Source organism: Siphateles boraxobius, unplaced genomic scaffold (assembly GCF_051911475.1).
Source record: "Siphateles boraxobius isolate OS27281-9 unplaced genomic scaffold, OSU_SipBor_1 16, whole genome shotgun sequence".
Taxonomy (NCBI): Eukaryota; Metazoa; Chordata; class Actinopteri; order Cypriniformes; family Leuciscidae; genus Siphateles; species Siphateles boraxobius.
The window spans coordinates 1,667,124-1,687,500 of NW_027508766.1; the positions used below are offsets into that span (position 1 = coordinate 1,667,124).

At 38.7% G+C, this 20,377-nt stretch overlaps 2 protein-coding genes across 2 annotated transcripts in view; both read left to right on the forward strand.

The window, feature by feature from the left end:
* Positions 1–1,013, forward strand: part of lamc3 (laminin, gamma 3) — a 142,326-nt gene extending 141,313 nt beyond the window's left edge. The window contains exon 28 of the mRNA XM_077231062.1: positions 159–1,013. Coding sequence (XP_077087177.1) covers positions 159–409 — 251 coding nt within the window. The 3' untranslated portion in view covers positions 410–1,013. The remainder of the gene's footprint in view (positions 1–158) is intronic.
* Positions 1,014–4,170: 3,157 nt separating this feature from the next.
* aif1l (allograft inflammatory factor 1-like) overlaps positions 4,171–20,377 on the forward strand; it is a 37,288-nt gene continuing 21,081 nt past the window's right edge. The window contains exons 1-2 of the mRNA XM_077231066.1: positions 4,171–4,323; positions 4,512–4,573. Coding sequence (XP_077087181.1) covers positions 4,299–4,323; positions 4,512–4,573 — 87 coding nt within the window. The 5' untranslated portion in view covers positions 4,171–4,298. The remainder of the gene's footprint in view (positions 4,324–4,511; positions 4,574–20,377) is intronic.

Genomic DNA, 20,377 nt, shown 5'->3' on the forward strand with positions numbered 1-20,377 from the left:
ATTTTATTTTCAATGTGCTTTTTAAATCTTTTTTTTTTTTGCTTTGTTTTATATTCATTTTTTGTTTCTTTGTTTTTTTTTCTCAAAAAGATGAAAAAAAAATCTTCCAATAAATGATTAATCTCAAAATCATACTCTACCCCCATTAATGTTGGCAGAAGCTAATGTGGTGCTGGAGAACTATGATCGTATCCTGAATGAGACAGCGTCCCGTCTTCATGTTCTCCAGGCTGCTGTGGAGAGTCCGTCTCTCACCGGAAAGATCCAGATGCTTCGCAACGCTGCACACGATCAAGAGAAACAGCTGCAAATTCTTGAACAGAACCTGCAGGACATTCGAGAAGAAAGAGACAGTCTGACAGACATCGCCCAGACCTTGCCCAAAACATGCCCACGAAAAGGGCACTGAGCTGGTGGGAGGAAGAAGTCTATCAGTTCTCTAGTCTTGTTAGTCACCTCAGAAAATTTGAATCAAGGAAAGCTATAGAAAAACAAACCTCTGAAATCCCCCTCTGTAGTCTTCTTTCAGCTGCGTCTGTTATAAAAGCAATACTGAACATATACATGACATATTAACATCTGAATTGTTTATAAACATGCATTTATTGTGAAGACAGAGTGACTTTATTAATGCGAATGCATTTATACACTAGCACTTTGAATTGAAATCACCAGTAGTTAAACATAATGCCAGCGTGAGGATTATTGTGATTCTATATAGAATAACATTGCAATTAGGCTTGAATATTGATGTTTTGCAGGCTTTATTATATATTATGAAGTTTGTATGCAATGTACTGTAGTAAAATGCAACTTTCCCATACATTTACCTAAAACTAATGGGCATTCCTGTAAAGATATGGTCCTTTTTTGGCCACCTGGGGGTGCCATCTACAGAAATTAATCTGGTTGTTTTAATTTACACTGCTGCATATGAGTTAGAAAACTGAGAATTTGTTTTTTAAGTCAGTAAATCAATATCAAATAAACATTTTGTCATGCTGCTTTTAAAAGTGTGATCATACTTTGAACATCAGTGTTTACTTGTGAGCCTGTTGAAATGCAACATTACTTATTTAATGTCTAACGTGCATGGCATATTAAATATTTATTTTTGTGCTTATTATCCATCTGTTCATAAATTCTTGTTACAAAAGGAATTGGCTATGAATAGCTATAACTTTCCATTATTTGGAATATATTATCAACATGGATGTCTGTGTGGCTATTGTTTGCCTCTTTTTAGTTTTGATGTATCTTGGCTTATTGCATTATATGCTTCCTGTGAAGACTGAGGTTTTCATCTGTTATCTGATCCATTTACTGCACTAATACCATTTAACTGTTCTTCACCCCATTTAACCAAAGACTACAGACACTTAGCTTATCTTCCATTTTAATACAAGAGGAACTCAAAAACAGAAAACCAAACTGATCAGTTCACACTTGTAAGCAGTGTTGTGCAAGTTACTTCCAAACTGTAATACATTATACATTACTTGTTACTGTTATTTAAAAGTAATTCATTACCTTACAATATTACTGTCTCAGAATTGTACTGCGTTACATTACTCCTGTATTACTTTTGAGTTACTTTCACAAAAATAACTATACAGAAGTAGAACTTAACATTCTAAAAAGGGCTGTAACGATATGCGATATGAAACCGAAATCGCGACACTCAGATCCATGAACCTGCAGAATGGCGACACACCCCTTCCAACTCCCAGCGTTATCCTTCCCGTCCAGATCCAATGCTACCACATCTTTAAATTACTATTAGTATTATTTGAAGTTAACTTAACATTATAAAATATGTAGACCTACACCACAAAACTAGTTGAGGATAAATTATTTAAAATTTGGCAATTCCAGCGTTATGGACATGACATTTGCAGACTTGCAGTCAAAACTTATACAATTATATAAATTCTCAGAAAATGCATTAATACCAAAATATTGAAACGTCTGTTTATCCATAGGCTCCTCCCAGAAAGGAGTCCAGCCATTAGAAAAATATCAGTCTTCACATGCGTTTTATATTTAATATTAGGGAAATAGACAGTCATGTGTGACAAAAAAAATACTTAACTTTTAGGAGGCAACGATTTTTTTTGTTGTAATTCTGTGAATTATTCTGTGAAATTCTGTGAATTACACTGCGCAAATCTAATGAAGAAGGGTTGGCTCTCCACAGAACATAAAATATTCATTTTATTTAATTTTTCGTGTTCGCATTTATGAGGAAAAAACAATGTTAGACAGTTCTCCGTTACGGACGCGACCGCTCTGAAGCGGCACTAAAAGACTGCTTTAAAACTTTCACAGACACCTTACACAGAAGACAAGAAGCCTTTCTTTAAAGTGAATTTCGTTTTGTATTAATTGTACGGACCTGAAAAATATATCTATATTGAAATGTCTACTTGTAAACAGAACAATTCAAAACGAAAGAAAACAGACTGCTCTCTGCTTATGAAATGAAATGTGCATTTCTCTCTGGTGCATTCACTAGCCTACTGCGAAGATCGCGAGTCAGCATCGTCAACTTCATCTTGACTTTATTAATAAACAATCAACATGTCTCCTTGCTATATTTGCTTTTGCCGGTTCTTTGTGACAGCTTTTAGGTGCTTTATCGGCAGCGCCGCCGCCCTTACATGAACGCGTCACCACGGCATCAAAAACATGATTGCGTGATGAAAACATGAAAAATACCACATAAACATAGCCTAACTGTTTAGAAAGAAAACACAGAACGAATAGCCATGCGCATACGTCCATCTCGCGAATGTAGTCTTCTTCATGCCATCTTCACCATTAGCAGCTTTTCCTCTGGCCAGGAGTTCCTTTTGACTCCTGTCAAAAATAAATCGCTATACAAATATATCAGACGCTGCCATTCAGTCTTTAATTACAGACTTGGACACCACACGCGGCTATTGACTGACCACGAACAGGTAATTTAGCCTACTTGCATCTTTCATTCGTTAATGTCTGGCGGTCTTGCTGTTTTTTTTTTTTTTTTTTGGTTTGTTTGTTTTACAATTAAAACTAAAAGTCTGTTGTAACGCAAGTCTTACCGAACATGTACCGAGTAAAATATTACTGAAAATTGATTAGTAATGCCTTACACTACTGCGTTACAGCAAAACGTATATGTTACTGTAATGCATTACTTTTGTAACGCGTTACTCCCAACACTGCTTGTAAGTCACACACATTCATATTGCATCACAAACTAAAACCTGCATTCATAACAACTGTCAAATATGTACAGATATTTATCAGTGAACGGCTACAGAGCTATGTTTAATGTTGATACACTGACCTCATAAAGATACTATGTTTTAACACAAAATATGATACTCAAAAGCTGTAAAAGGGACAGTTCACCCAAAAATGAAAAATTTGTCATTACTTACTGACCCTCAAGTTTTTCCAAACCATTACGAGTTTCTTTTTCTGTTGAACACAAAAGAATATATTTTAAAGAATGTTGGGTAACCAGACAGCTGACGGCACCAATTGACTTCCATAGAAGAAGAAGAAAACAGTATGGAAGTAAATAAACTGTCTGGTTACCAACATTCTTTAAAATATCTTCTTTTGAGGTTTGAAACATGTGAGTGAGTAAATGATGACAAAACTTTCATTTTTGGGTGAACTATCCCTTTAAGAATAGCTGCGAACCAAATATTGTATAGGTATCAAAGGCACATTATGGGAAGCAAGCAACAGTATTACAATCTCTGTCTCTGATGAAACCCACCCTAGTCAAGTATATTTATTTATCAAATGCACAACAATAAATCATGTAACCGTAATTGCACTAAATTAAATGTTCCTGTCTGCAGGCCAGAGCAAAGACAAAATCACAGATAAGCTGCGAGTTAAAAAGTAAACGCCAAGATGAGAAAGAAAGGAGACAAGAAATACAATACTATACATATGTATTTTAATAAGAGCTTGAAAATAATAAAGTTATTTTTTTCAGTAGTGCAAATGCAATACAATACGCTATGTGCAAAATTTGCAATATCCTATATATATATAAAAAAATCTAGCCTATATTTATAATTACGGCGCTTACTTTCGGCCTGCATTACCTCTCTTCACCACACGATGGCGTTTGTGGCTGCATTCCTGGCGCTGGCGGGCAGTGAGCGCATCATAGGGAGACCTGCCCGCCTGCGACACTAACCAGCGTGAGATTCCTCTCTCTCCTCATAATCGACACGAGTGTTCATCTATCGCCAGTCTCTCCTCCTTCATTACCCCCTCTTGACCGAACCAGCATGCCTTCCGACCAGGATTTACAAGGTATATAATTGTCGCTAATCTGTTTTTAGTAAACTGATGCTTTACGCGCGAAGCATGTTTTTGTTCTGTGCGCGTGTGTGTGCGTCGTTAGCGGCCGACTGTCCTTAGGACATGCCTGCAAGTGCACCAGACAACCTGGATAAAACATCCAGACGAGTGTATAACGGTCGCTATGTCTCATTTTTCAGGCGGGAAAACCTTCGGGTTGCTCAAAGCACAGCAGAGGGAAAAGCTGGAAGAAATCAATAAGGTAAATAAGCTAATTTGATAGTTTTTTTTGTCTCAATCTGAAAGCGAGTTTATTTCTTTGGCATTGAACCGCCTCCATTCAAGCTTGTGTTCCCAAACGCTTTGTCTGTAAACATCAGTGAGGTTTTCAAATTGACTTCCCTTCTTCACCGTGGTCACTGTTAAATGTTATTTTGGACAGCAGCGGAATTGTTAAGCTCGGTTTTACAGCAACATGACCTAATTTAGTTAGACAGCTCGACCAAATTAAGCCGCAGATCATTTCACAATCCAGAGCAAGGCTGTGTCTCAACCTATTGAGCTGCCTACGAAGTAAGGGTTTTCTCCGTATTTCTGCTGCATGCACGAGACTGTAAAAATGATCAAAATCGCTGTCTCGGTAGGCAGCTAGGCTAACGTTAATTAGGATTTGAGAGACAGCTCAGCTCAACCCGCGCGTGAGTCATCCACAACTGCCTTAAAGGGTTAGTTCACCCAAAAATTAAAATGATCCATTATTAATTCACCCGCAAGCCATTCTAGGTGTAACGTTATATGCCTTTCTTCTTTCAGCCAAACACAATCGGAGTTATAATAAAAACATACCCTCCCACATAGCAAAATTTGTATGGCCCACCTCTGGGCCTCACCCTTGCTTCAATTCTGGCCCAGTTCTGGCTGGGTCCCCGGCCCAAAACTGGTCCAACACACTGGAAACGGACTCAAACAACTTCCTCTGGCCCAGATGTGGCCCACACCCTGTGAAATGACTCTTATTTATTGATATGGCCCAGGTCTGGCCCAGGCCCTGTAAGACAGATCTGGCTGAGAGTCGGCTGGGTCCCCGGCCCAGATGTGGCCTAGAAATTGGCAGACAGTGAAACACAAATTCAACCATTTAAGGGTTTTTATTATAAAATTAACAAATACACTTTAATATAAACATGTATTAACAATAAACAAAATACACTATATATTAACACAATTGTTAAACCACAAAATAAAAAGTAAATTATTTACTGTATATGATTAAAAGGAAAACATTATTCTCTTTCCCACACAAACTTTTTCACTCTCTTTAACACCAAATTAATTACTTTTGCAAATGTCAAGTCATCATTAAACATATATCGCTATATACAGTAATGACTGTTTCAAAGCAGCTTAACAGGGTTAAACAGGAAAATGATCAATGATGCAAACAGAGTTCAATTTGGCTGTAAAGCTGCTCTAAAAAGAAAATAGTGTCATTGTTCAGCCGAATTCAGTTCAGTGTTGATTCAGTTCTGTTCAACAACTGTATAAAGTATATCAATTATAAAAAGAGTTAATTTTCATTATTAAGCAGCTCTGGAGAAAACAGTGATGTCATTGTCCAGCTCAGTTCAGTTCTCATATATTGGTGTCAATCCAGGCAGATCAATAAAATTAAGAATAAGTGTCGCCAACTAAGCAAGTCAGAGGTGACAGTGGCAAGAACCCAAACTCCATCAGGAGAGAGAATGAAGAAAAAAAAACAGGCTCAGTCGGGGGGGGCAGTTCTCCTCTGGCCAAACAACGAACATGGTGTGTGATCGGATTCAGGCTGCTTCACAAGTCAGATTGTGGATTGATATCATTCAGAGTATTTTATTCAGCTGTTTCTGCTCGAAGATTGGAAAAGATTACATCAAGGTTAAAGAGTATCAAAACTCAAGAGCAAATGTGAATTTGAGAACTTGTACAATAAATATTTGTAAAATAAAATGTACACTCACAGCTCCAATGTGAAAATCTCAATTAGGCATTTGCAACTTCTCAAATCTGCCATTGCATTTTGTTTAATCAAGTGCACAAGTTAGTTACGCATCTAATATATCGCGAAAATAGTTGCAAAGTCAATGCGTGAAGATTTGAAATAGCACTGGCAGATGAGAAGTTGCAAATGCCTAATTGAGGTTGTACTGTGAATGTGAATGGTCATTGTATATCTGTGAATGGCATTTTACACATTTGTGACTACTTGTCTGCAGCTTCAAATTCAGAATACAGGTTTGTGATTATTGTCTGCGAGTGAAAAATCTCAACATTCAACAGGTTTTCAAAGTTCTCAAATTCACATCTACATGCTCTGGAGTTTTGCTCCTCTTTTACCTTCATGAGATCACGCCGGCGTTGATGAGAGGGGAGTTGAAGCTGGCCGTTTGGTCTGTGTGGTGGACTGGTCTGTTCTCGTGGATCTGATCCGATGACTGTGCCGAGGACTGTTGTGTCAACGAGGTCTTCACAGAAGTTAGTTTCTAGGTCCCGTCTAGTTGTGATGTTCTCGTCTGGCATTCAGGCTGTTGGTCATCTTAGGGTGGAGGTCCACCATCTGGTCTGGATGCGGACTAGATCCGGCTGACTACAGTAGCCTAACCTTGGGATAAGAATGAGACAGAGAGATTAACATTAGCGTAAATGCCATTCTTCTTATGATGTAACAAGTACATTTGGTGTAAGCTACCTTTAACGGATGTAAATTATAGAAATGTGAGAGTGTGTTATGTTTATGCTACGTTAAAGAGGTGTGATTTTAATATAGATTTAAACTTATCTTGTGTCTGCCCCTCGATCTGCTGCCAGTTCATCCATCGATCTCCATTTCTGCAGCATTAGACATGAGGGTTTCTCTGAACTGCATCTTTTAAATAAAGGAATAGAAATTGTGAGGTCAATATTAAATCTTAAGCATTAGTTTAAGCACATAGGTTTGACAAATGTTGTTGCCAGAAGTTCACGCAGCAGTTTAAAATATCGGTAAAACTTTACAATAAGGTCTCATTTGTTAAAAATAAGCTAGTTATTGTTAACTAACATTAACAATGAACAATACATTTGTTACAGTATTTATTCATCTTTGTTAACATTAGTTAATAAAAATACAACTGTTCACTTTTGATTTAATAATGTATTAGTAAATGTCAAAATGAAAATGAACTAAGATTAATAAATGCTTAAGTATTGTGCATTCTTAGTCCATGTTAAATAATGTAACGTTAGTTAACTTATATTAACGAATGAAACCTTATTGTAGTGTTACCAAAATATCTGTAAAAACTGTTGGTGTCAGATTCCAAACAGTGTGTTCAGATGAAACTTCAGTTAACTTTCGCTTATATTCATAGTAACGTTAACATCCCCACTGTGGTAAAAATGTTAAGAACTGCCATTTTAATTAAGTAATACAGAGATACGCTTTAATTATTTTCCTTCACTGAAGTGCACCTGCTCTAAAGCAGATTACGTTACATTCAAGAACACAAGACGTGCCAAAGACAATGAATCAAGAAGCTGCACTTATTTGGCAGCTTCTCTTATGTAACGTTATCTATAACGCTTTTCTGTTTCGGACTCGGAGTTCCCCACAGCAGTGTTAAAACAAAATAATTGTTTAATTTCAGAGTGTAACTTACACGGGTGTAAGTTAATGGAGCAATGACATGGTGGTCAGTGTAGTTCGATTCACAAATAAATGACTCTTTTGAAAGGTTAGTGAATCAAATCAGAAAGAGTTGCCTTAATAGAGAAATACGGCGCTGAAAGCGCAACGTTAACTTACTACGATAACTAATCACTCGTTGAAAAAGACGAATTGACTGACTAAATTTTAGCAAACAAAATGGAATATAACTCAATATCATTTAATTAGCTAACATTACAGTGCACTGGATACATCACAGCAGTTTTTGTAATAAAAAAAATACACAATCATCCTAAAAAGAGAAGTAGGCTTATGCCTATAGGCCTTCTCATCAACACTCCCTCCGGAACCGAAGGGTATTCTGATGTTACAGACACAATTATCATCGCAAACATCTATTAAAACAAACTATTTTTTATCTTGACAGTTAAAACATCAAACAACACTAGAACAATAAATGAATTAAATTACTTACTCGTTTTCTTCAGCTGAATGATTCCTCTCGAAAACGTCGGTCTGCGTCTGCATGATCCCCTCAGGATTTAAATTAACCGCCAAAACCTTTTTTCAGGCGGCTGAGTTCCTTAATTCTAGTAGTGGCCCGCTTGTGACAAAACGAACTCGGGCTGATGGTAAATACACTGAGTATGGACCTGACACTAGTACAACTGCTTTCAGCCGATACTGGCCCATACAGAAAAAGCCGTCAGTCAGCCAGATGTGTTATGCACAGTCGGCTCGGATCTGGCCCATTATCTGTTCACCGATGCCGACAGTGAGCCGACAGTAACGTATTTCGGCCGGAATTGGCCCAACTGTGCTTGCTATCTGGGCTGGCTCTTCCAAGCTTTATAATGGGAGTAAATGATAGGCTACCTTGTTTTTTGAAACCCAAAAAAGTGCATCCATCCATCATAAAAGTGATCCAATTGGCTTCAGTGCGTTAATAAAGGCCTTCTGAAGCGATGCGTGATTTATTAGAAAAATGTCCATTTTTTATACATTTATAAACTAGAATATCTAGCTTCTGGACGGTGGAAGAGTGACCTATCACCGCATGACGTAACGTTAGCTATTGCCGAATGCGGAAACGGAGAGGATTTGCAGAGCACAACAAAACACCAGTCCTGAATTAGAAGTATAAAACAGGAATTTTTAAAGAGAAATGTTGAAGGAGTTGGCCAGCCATATTTGTTTGAAGCTCGGGAGGCATCTAACTTACTTTCACCTAAGCTTATGCTACTCCTACATCCTATGCCTGGTCGGAGCTTGAACTTTATTATGGATGGATGCGCTTTTTTTGGGTTTCAAAAAACAAGGTAGGGGAGAGCCAGGACAGTTGAAACACTTTTCAGATAAACGTCGTTTTCTAAGATAAGGTTGCGGATAGATTTGTGTGATCAACAACTCACTTCTCACATGTATGTTCTCTTAGTATCATGTGTTATTCGGTACAAATATAGAACGATATAAGTAAAAATTGACTTTGAACGGTAGTTGTGCTTTGTTTCAATCGTCCCGCATGAGCAGGGCGATTGAAACACAGGGGTGGGACGGATGAAACATAAGTTTAAACGGCAATTATTCATCTAATGCTTGTTTTATGAATATCACCTGACAAGTAAATTATGTACATATTGTTACAAACAATTTTGTAATTTATTTTAATTTAAAGGTTCATGATTTTTGTTCTGTTGCACAATAGGCGATAAGCCTATGCTCATTTTGCGTAATCTCATAGGCTATTTTGAAGACAGACAAATCAGTTAACATTTCTTCACAGTTTCATTTTCTTACATTTCTCCCCTGAGTCATTGAGTCACTGAGTCACAGATAGCCTGTTATTTTGAACATAACAAAATTATGAACACTTGTTTCGACGGCGCCTCCTGCCAGTTAAACCTGTTTTGCACTTAAACTAAAGAACTCTGATAGTGCACACAAGGATGTATTGCAGTGCTAATACACCTGTCGTATAATCATTACAATGGCACATGAAACAATAAATACAACTTGTCAGTAAAAAAAAAGTACAGCTCGAAAGAATTCACTTACCATACTCAAAAACAGCTTTTCGGCTTTAACTCCAAAACGGCATGACTTGAATAAGAAAGGTTTTTGCGGGTCTGGTAGGCATTGCGTGCTGACGAAATTTGAAGTACATGACGCGAGTTGTTTACAAGGAAATCTCAATGGTTCATCCATCCCATGTTTCAATCGTCCCGGCTCTCCCCTACCATTCACTCCCTGTAAAGCTTGGAAAAGCGAGGATATTTTTAAATATAACTCCAATTGTGTTTGGCTGAAAGAAGAAAGTCATATACACCTAGGATGGCTTGACGGTGAGAAAGTGATGGGATAATTTTCCTTTTTGGGTGAACTAAACCATTAAATGCTCAAGGTTTCCCCTGGTTTGGCTGTCAGCCATTGTTCGACTAACAGATAACCCAGTCCGAAACTCACGCCATTGGTTGACCCAGTGCTGGCCGGGGCCAGGATGTTCAAACAATCGCTACAGTAAGTTTATAGATTTTTTTTTTTTGTGGAATCAGCATACAAATATGTACTTTAAGCATATTAACTGAAAGTATTTTAAAGTCACCATTAAATCCTAATTGACAATTCTTTTTTTAATGGAATATTGAATGAAATATTAGAAATGATTTATCCATGAACATCATTAATTTTTTAAAGAAAATAATATTTTTTAATAAAAATAGTGATAGGGTGGGAAGACCTGTCAATCACAACAATAAGCAAACCCCATTGATCAAGTCCTGCCTAGGCCTGTTGCGATAATCAATAAATCAATTAATCGTGAAAAATGAGCTCGATAATTTTTCCGGCTCTCTTTCTCCCTCATATGAGGCGATGTCTAGGGCTTAAATCAAACTTCATTCATGCACACATATATGAAACACTTGCATACACATATATTAAGTAGTCAAACATACTGAATGCTCAAACAAATACATATGAAATGCACAACGACACACCTAAAGTCGCTCACGCACATGCACGCAAACTCTACACACACGAGATGCGCACACACACAAACTCGCGCACATACTCATATGAGACGCGCGCGCACAAGCAAACTCTCCATGCACATACTCATGAGATGCGAATGCGCGCACACACGCACACAAACTCGCACACAAACTGAATGAGACGCGAGCGCACACACACAAACTCTCCGCGCCCATAGTACTCGTATGAGACGCGAGCACACACAAACACGCACAAACTAGCGCACATACTGATATGAGACGCATGCTCACAGTACATGATATGATTCTCAGTGTGAATGGAAGTCACACATTGGTAAGTGCATTTTTTGTTAACAGAGACTGAGAGTCCATTGCTTTTAATGTTTTTGGTTGTTTTGTTCATTTAATTAGTCTTTAGAAATAAAAGTTTATTGATCTTCATTTATTGTTTCATGCCAACTTTAACATTGTAAAAAAAAATTACATGTACTTAACATTTAAGTATAAGAGGTGAACTGGTCTTGGACGTTACAAACAATCCCAGACCTTTACGAAAAATATCAAGAGGCTTATTTTCTTGACCCGTGCTATTTTAAAGCTAATATTTAAAATCAGCCCTCTTTGAAGTGATAAGAGGCAGCGTGTCCCCCCGCAGCCGGCTGTCTCTGTGCTCTCAGACGGGAAACAGGTGTCTCTGATCCAGTATGAATAGACCCATTATGTAGGAGAGAGTTAGAGGAGTGGGCCGCAGTGGCATTTGAGCTGCAGTTTTTGCGGCTGGTCTCTCTCTCTCTGTCTTTCTCTCTCAATTTCAATTTCAAATTAGCTTTATTAGCATGACTGTGTAACACAATGTTGCCAAACCATCAACGTATTATACATAAATAATAAAACAAACAGTAAACATATATGTATAAATCATGTCATATGTTATATGAATATATATAGACATATATATAATATATATATATAAATAGATAAATACATTTGATCACTCTAGAGAATTAGCTGTCTCTGGCGTTGTGAATAGCTAGAACATATTTAGCCGCTAGTGCAGCTTTATTAACATCTTCTCCGAGTAAGAAGGACATTTTTTCAGTGTCACTCAGTTCATAGAATGATGGGATCAAGGCTTCAAATTTGAGCAGAAAAGTTTCTCTTATATCGTTATATTTGGGACAGAAGAGCAGAAAATGTTCCTCATCCTCTATGTGCTGTAGATCACAGTGTCTACAGATCCTCTGCTCTCTCTCTGTCCATGTTTGTATATGTCTTCCTCTCTCTATCTCTAGATCATGGTCACTTAATCTGTATTTGGAGAGGATTTGTCTTTCTTTAAAATGTTTAATAAATAGATAACTGGCCAATTTAGTGGTTCTATTGAGGGTCGAGTAACATTGGAGTTTATTCTGGAGGTCAAAATGAGCTTTTAGTGATTGATCATGAGTGTCTTTTAGATGTGTGTGTATTTCTTTAACAATAGTTTTGGGGCTCTAGCTGTGGTCAGTGGGGGGTGTAGTCTGATGGAGGAGGTGAAGAGCGAGTGTGTTTAGAGGATGAGGTTCTGCTGAGCTTTCATTCGCGAGGAGGGCTTTATATTGGACTGACTCTGGATCAGACTGATGGAGGTGATGCCAGAACTGAACACATCTCTTCTTGATCTCGATGTTCAGCGGGTACAAGCCTAGCTCAGCCCTGCAGGCGGCAGTCGATGTGTTTCGGTGAACCCCTAAAATAATTTTGGCAATTTCCAATTGTAATTTTTCTACTGGTGTTTTATCCCAATTTTTTAAATTTTGTACTGGTCCCCAAATTTCACATCCATATAAAATAATTGGTTTTATTAATGATTTATATAATTTGATCCAGGTTTTAATGGGTAATTTTAAGTGGCCGCATCGTGACTTTATAGCATAAAAAGCCCTCCGAGCCTTTTCACTCATTGTTTTAACAGCCAGACCGAAGCGTCCCGAAGCGCTGATGTCGATGCCCAGATAGCTATAGCTAGTGCTGTGCTGCAGGACCAGGCCTTTATACAGGAACTGGTGTTTGTGTTCCTGAGATCTGTTCTTCTTCTGGAACACCATGAATCTGGTTTTGTCCAGATTGACGGTCAGGGCCCAGTCGTGACAGTACTGTTCAAGCGGGGACAGGCTCTGCTGAAGGCCCTCAGGTGTGCGGGACAGCAGGACCAGATCATCCGCGTACAGCAGACATCTGACCTCTGACCCCTGACCCCTGGCCTGTGTGTGCTGTAGAGTGAGGCCGGGGACTGTAGAGCTCTCCAGCGCTAATGCCAGATCATTGATGTAGATGTTGAATAGAGTTGGACTCAGACTGCAGCCCTGCCTCACTCCACGGCCCTGCTGGAAGAACGCGGTTCTGTAGTTCCTGATTTTCACCGCACTTTTTCTGTTGCTGTACAGAGATTTTATAATATCAAACATTTTCTCGCCAATGCCAATTTGTAGGATTTTGTATAGTAGACCATCATGCCAAATTGAGTCGAATGCTTTTTTAAAGTCTACAAAACATGCAAACATTTTCCTTTGTTTGTCCTTGATGTTTTTGTTGATGAGTGTGTGAAGAGAATAGATGTGGTCGGATGTGCGCTGTTTTGGTAGAAAGCCAATCTGTGCTTTATTTAAAATGTTGTGTGATGAGATGTGTGAGAAAATGCGTGTGTTTATGATCCTGCAGAACAGTTTTCCTAAAGCACTGCCCACACTGATGCCGCGATAACTATTAGGGTCGAATCGATCACCTTTCTTAAATATGGGGTGTTGATTCCTTCAGACCAGCTCTCAGGGAAGCTTCCGGACCAGAACACCAGATTAAATAGTTTGGCTAGAGTTTTAATCATGCTGGGACTGCTGAGTTTAAGCATTTCGTTACTAATGTGATCTTGTCCACATGCTTTCTTTAATTTAAGATTTTTAATATGTTCTAATATTTCAGATATTGTTATAGATTTATCTAATATATTTTGATAATTTTTAATAGTTTTCTCCAAGTCTTCTAGAGTTTTCTTTATTTTACTCTGAGGTAGGGCTGGGCGATATGGACCAAAAGTCATATCCCGATATATTTTGGCTGAATATCGATATACGATATATATCCCGATATTTTTTTCGCAAAGTGAGAGCAAATGTTCAGTCAAAGTCAAAGCCAAATATAGTCTTCACTGTATAAATTATACATTGATTCGTATTAAAGCTACTATTAAAGTTCTCAGTCAAGAGCAGTGAGTGATTTCCTCTGTGTTTTTGTTGTTTTATTAACATTAAATAGATAGTTCTCCCAAAAATTTTAATTGTCATCATTTACTCTCTCAAGTGGTTTTAAACCTGAATAAGTTTCTTTGTTCTGTTGAAGTTAATTGGAAGAATGTGGGTAACCAAACAGTTGATGTACCCCAGTGATTTCCATAGTATATTTTCCCTATGGAGGTCAAATGGGACCCACATTCTTCAAAATATCTTATTTTGTGTTCAGCACAATAAATAAATTAATACAGGTTTGGAACAACATTACAGTGAATAAATAATGACAGAATTTTTATTTTTGGGCGAACTATACCTTTAAGGACAAGCAGCTGCATGTTTACTACTAGGGCTACTGTCTCTTTAAGACCTGTACGCGACGCGTCTATACACGCATTTGGCAAGCAGATTTCTCTCAATTTTCTCGGTTTGCTTTCAGTTTAGACATAACCAACTTTCCTTATGTAAACTTGTGTGTTTTTGAGAGTATTAGCAAAATAAGACTCGAAAGATAACTTAGTCCAGTAACCAGGCGCTGTTTGTTAGACAGGCTTTTAGTGCATGTGCGGGTGCATGTGGGTGTTCGCGCTCAGTAAAGCGCATGTTAGAACAGCGCATCAGCAGTGAATTACATGTTTAACCGGCAAGGCTTTAAAGCAAATGCAAATAATGAACTTTTGTGAACTCACTGAGCTGATGTGTCCCTGTTCCTCTGTGTTAATATTTGATGTGAGTATTTGTCGCGTTGTACACTAATACTGTTGAGACAGAGGCGCCAGAACTGCTACTGATAGAATGCACAATATACTATATATTTCTACAAAAACAGTCAGCAGCTTGCTTGGAGCAAGGATCATAGCGCAAATTTGAACTATATCGATATATGCGATATTGTCTAATTCCATATCACATTTAAAAATATATCGATATATTTTTTTATATCGATATATCGCCCAGACCTACTCTGAGGTTGTTTAAGGTCAGCTGGTGCAATTTTTCGATACAAATTTTCAAAGTAAGATTTCCTAATTGTGCCATTCTGGAGTGACATCTCTAATTTGGGTTTTTCAAGTTTTTTATATAGGTTCCAGAAAGTGTTTTGATCTACCGAATTATCAATTTTGGATTTAAATGATTTTTCTCTTTTGTTCCACAAAAGTCTTTTATAATTTTGCATACAGTCTGAATAAGAAAGCCATAATGTCTGGCTGGATGGATCTTTGTGCTTTTTGTTAGAGAGTTTCCTCAATTCTTTTCTGAGACCTGCACATTCATCATCAAACCAGACATCCTTTCTCATTCTCTGTTGGTTTGTTTTATGTTTGCTTTGCTGTTTAATGTTAGATATTCAAAACATTGATGACTATGTAATTTAAGTTTTTTGTTGCTAAATTTATTCCATTAATATCTAAAGTGAAATCGGTGGACATAAATTCATCCAGCATTTTTAATATTGTAGGACTGTTCATATTTTCTTTGAATTGATCCGAGTTGGATTGATTCCATTTGAGTTTGGGTTTCAAAGGAAACAGTTTTTCAGAATCAAGTGGAGAAGTTTTAGTTATATCACACGGGGGTTTCAGATAAAGCACAGTTTGGCAGTGATGGGAGAACGGGAGCTGAGGTCTGACTGTGAAGGCATTAATAAAGCTCTGGTCAATATCTGTTATTGAATAATCAACCACACTGGTTCATAATCTGGAGCAGTAAGTGAATCTACCTAATGTATTTCCACGAGTCCTGCCATTGATGATGTAGAGACCTAAACCTTTACAGAATTTTAACATTTGTTTTCCATTAATGTTTACTGAGTTATCATAGCTGTTTCTTGGTGTGATATTCAATGAGGAATGAAACGTGGTGTCATTGAGGATGTGGTCATTATCTACAATATTTAAATAATCAATTTCTCGCCCTGTTCTGGCGTTTAAGTCTCCGCAGAAGAGGACATTTCCTCTGGACTGAAAGTGTAAGATGTCAGCCTGTAATGTTGGAAAGCTGTCCTCTTCGCAATAGGGAAAGTCGTTAGGTGGGATATAGGCGGCACAGAGGTAAAGATTGGACTGTGATATAATGGATTTCATTTCAAGCCAAATAGAAGATTTTCCACTTTTAGCCATTTTAATCGAATGTAATGTATTCCACCATATAAGTATTCCACCTGAGTCTCGGCCACATTTTATTTTAGATTTTTTTGATGAAGGAACTATAATTTCCTTGTAACCTATTGGACAGTGTAAAGTCTCATTACTACGACACCACGTCCCATGAAAGATACAGATGTCCATACCAGTTACACTGCTGAGTAAGTCTTGGTCTGCAGTCTTATTACCAAACGTAGAAGAGTGCCGACCTTGTATTCCAACTACTGATTTTAAAAGATTTCATGGGTGCTTCTATAATGTGTGTGTGTGTGTGTGTGCGTGTGTTATGTCCTCAGTCTGGAGCAGATGATGTTCAGCAGATGCCTTATCTGGTTGAGTTCAGCGGCTGCAGGGATCTGGGGTTCTTGAGCGGCCGCTGCGTAGCTCCTGTGTTGTGATGGAGGTCCGGGGGCCGGTCTGGGCTCTGCTGGAGGACGAGGGCTTCTCTGTGTTGTGTAGCTCCTGTGTTGTGATGGAGATCCGGGGGCCGGTCTGGGCTCTGCTGGAGGACGAGGGCTTCTCTGTGTTGTGTAGCTCCTGTGTTGTGATGGAGGTCCGGGGGCCGGTCTGGGCTCTGCTGGAGGACGAGGGCTTCTCGGTGTTGTGTAGCTCTTGTGTTGTGATGGAGGACGAGGGCTTCTTGGTGGCTGAGAGCTTCTCTTGTTATCGAAGTTTCTGTTTCTTGCTGTGTTTCCTAGGGCTGTGCTTTTAAGCACTCTGGCGAAGACTTTCACTCCTTGCTTGTTGAGATGTACGTGGTCATACATATGATGAGGCCGTATGTCTTTGTGATGGGCGAGATGAACATTAGGAATGAGTGCGCAGCTTCTGGAGAGTTCCACATTATTCCCGTGAATTGCGTGGAAGGGCACGTCGGTGCGTGGCAGCAGTGTGGACAGAGTTATTCTGGCCTGTGGGAAACGCTGTGTGGCTCTGATCGCCACCTCTCTCATCACAGGAGCCACACGGCCCTTCATGGCCCTTAAGTCATTTGTCCCTGTGTGAATTATTATGTGCTTGTAGTTTTCGGGTTTACTCTCCGACAGGATCTGAAAAGCATTTCTTGTGTTTGGACACCAGATTTTCTTGGCTCTCATGTTTGGTAATAGAAGCTTCTCACTAGGGCTGCAGCTATCAATTCTTTTTGTAATCGATTAATCTAGCACTTAATCGATCGATTAATCGAGTAATTGGATAATTTTTTGTGTTTTTAAACAACTAAAACATATAATGCATAATGAAAATGATGTGGCTGTAAAATGATCAAGCATTTGGCTTTTATTTCTCAAAAAACAAACAAAAAAAACTTATTCCAATTCCAACATTTGGCTCCAAAACTAGGCCTATTTATTGCAATTTTTACCCATTTAGTATAAGTGCCAACAATGTTCTATGCTCAATTACTTTGGTAGCCAATTAAAATGTCTTCCCCAAAAGTACGAGTGGATTTGGAGAAGCAGGCTGGGGAATTTCATTTTTTGTTGTTGTCTGTAACTATTTGGAAGACGTGACATACAAACAAGGTCTCGCAAAGACTGCAATACAATATGTGTTCCTCCATCACGTCGCGGTGTATACAGTGAATGCATGCTGAAATTATTGTTGTGTGGCTACATGAAAGTTTAAGCATATGTGATGCATTGCCGCAATTGATCTGACTGGCGCGTGAGAGAGACGAGGGTGTGTGTGTGTGTGTGTGTGTGTGTGTGTGTGTGTGTGTGTGTGTGTGTGTGTGTGTGTGTGTGTGTGTGTGTGTGTGTGTGTGTGTGTGTGTAAGTGAAGGGGTTCACACACCGAACGCAACTTTAATTATTTGCGCGTGTAGATTATACAAAGTCAGTGCAAAGACGCGAATAGACGCATCATTCGCGCCGGGCGTCGCGAATGACGCAAACGTCTTCCCCGCACGTTGAAAAATGTTAACTCGAGCGAATGTTTATGCGTCTAACTAAACGCGATAGACGCTTATTTGACGCTCTATTCGGGTTTGTTGTGAACAGACCATTAGGTTATGTTTCAGTGACGCTTGGTGAGAGCATGGAGTGGATGTTTTCGGTTCAGATTCTGAATCATTGAAGTCGTACTGTTGTGGTATGCCAGGTCTACTTCGCAGTAGACACATTGCACCTTGTTCTCTTCCTTTTTAAGTATGTAATGATCCCAAACTTTAGACATTCTCTGCCGTTTATGGACATCTTTACTCTCCGCCATCGTGCCAAATATATTCAAAATGTATCGCGCTATAGTATAGATCCGCGTATAGTGAATTACATTTTACATAGGAATTTAACGAGGCTTCGAGGCAGAGTTTTTGCCTCGAGGAATTTTTGTAATCGAGTAACTCGAGGAATCGTTTCAGCCCTACTTCTCACTGACATATTTCCCATTGGAGTCAGTCAGGATAAGAGCATGTGTTTCTGTCGGGTCCTGTGCAGTGGAGCTGTGGATCTGGGATGCTGGATCAGTCGAGCAGTGAGGCTCTTCCACTGGTAGCTGTGCAGGTCGAGGATTCTCCATGAGCATCTCTGCACAGATCAAGGGTTTAGCAGAAGACTCTGTACTTGCTGAAACAGAACTGAGTCTTTCTTTTAGGTCAGTGATGAGTTCATCTTTGGTGTGAAGAACTGATTTCAAGACAGAGAACTTCTCTTGCATTTATTTTCTAACTTCTGTTAGTTGTCTTCCTAAAGTTGATTTTACTTCCCTCAGTTCATCTTTAGTTTGCTGAAGTTCTGTTGACATTTCTTCTCGTTGTCTCTGCAGATATTCAACTTCTTGTTTTAAGTTCTTTGTCGATTGTCACTTGTTCCATGTTGTTGTCTTTCAGGTGGGACAGTATTAACTCTTTTATCTCCACTACTTCTACTTCCAGAAGTGAAAAATTGCCTTTCATTCTTGACATTGGAGATGGGATCGCAGTTGCTGAAGTCGCTGTCATCTTTTGGACTGCTTTTCCAGGGGACGCATCAATGTTCATATTTTTGTCAGCTTCATCAGACAGGGCCAGTGTTTTTATTAGTTCAAAATCCTCAATAAAGACATTGAGAGCAGACTCTGATCCCTGGACCATGACAGTGCCATTTTGAAACGAGTTCAGGGTCAAAAATCTTGTTTCGTCATTTTTTTCAGCATCTTCAAATGCTAAGATCTGTCTGCCTTTACAGATGCCTCTTTTCTTGATAAAGGTGAGATGTTGACAGAAGGCAGTGTTCCACAAAGGGCTGTGTTCGGTGTAGATTAGCAGGTTGTTCATGGCACTGTGGTCCTGTAGTTCAGCAAACTGTGTGTCAGGGCTCTCCTTCATCTGCTTGTGTCTGAGCATCAGCCTGCAGTGCTCAGAGCTCTTCTGAGGGTAGATGAAGGGGTGGGGCAGAGATGATGCGCTGGCCATCATTGATTTGGAATGTAAACAATCAACTGAAATAACTGCCACTGTTTTGATTTGTTTTGTTTATTCATCTCTCAGTGAATATATAAAAGGCAAAAATGATAAATAAGCCAAAAATGGGAAAAATATGACTTTCACTGGTCTCTTTACAATTCCAGTTGTCCAAAATGTTCAAAAATGTTTTTCAGTGCGGTTCTTTTAAACAGAAATCAGGCAAAAGTCCAAAGAGAGATAAATAGCACTGTATATTTAAAATATCTTTACTTCTCTTTTCCTGCAAGTTTTCTTATAGTTGTTGTTGTTTGTTGCTTGATGTAATCCTTTCCAACATGAATATCCTCTTCTGCAGAGGGTTATCCTGTGATCAGCTTCTCTTGAACTTTTCCTCAGATTCAGGTGTGACAGTTTAAAAAAAAATTAAAAACTGTCCAGATTCAACAAAATCTTTGTTTAGATGTTGTCTAGGTGTTGTTGTATGTTGAATCCTCTATTTTCTTTAGCTTGTTGGCAAATAAATCTTATTTTTCTTGCAATTTATCTGGAGCTCAACTAGTGTGACCATCTCTCATGGAATTCTCTCTTTCTCTCTCTCTCTCTCT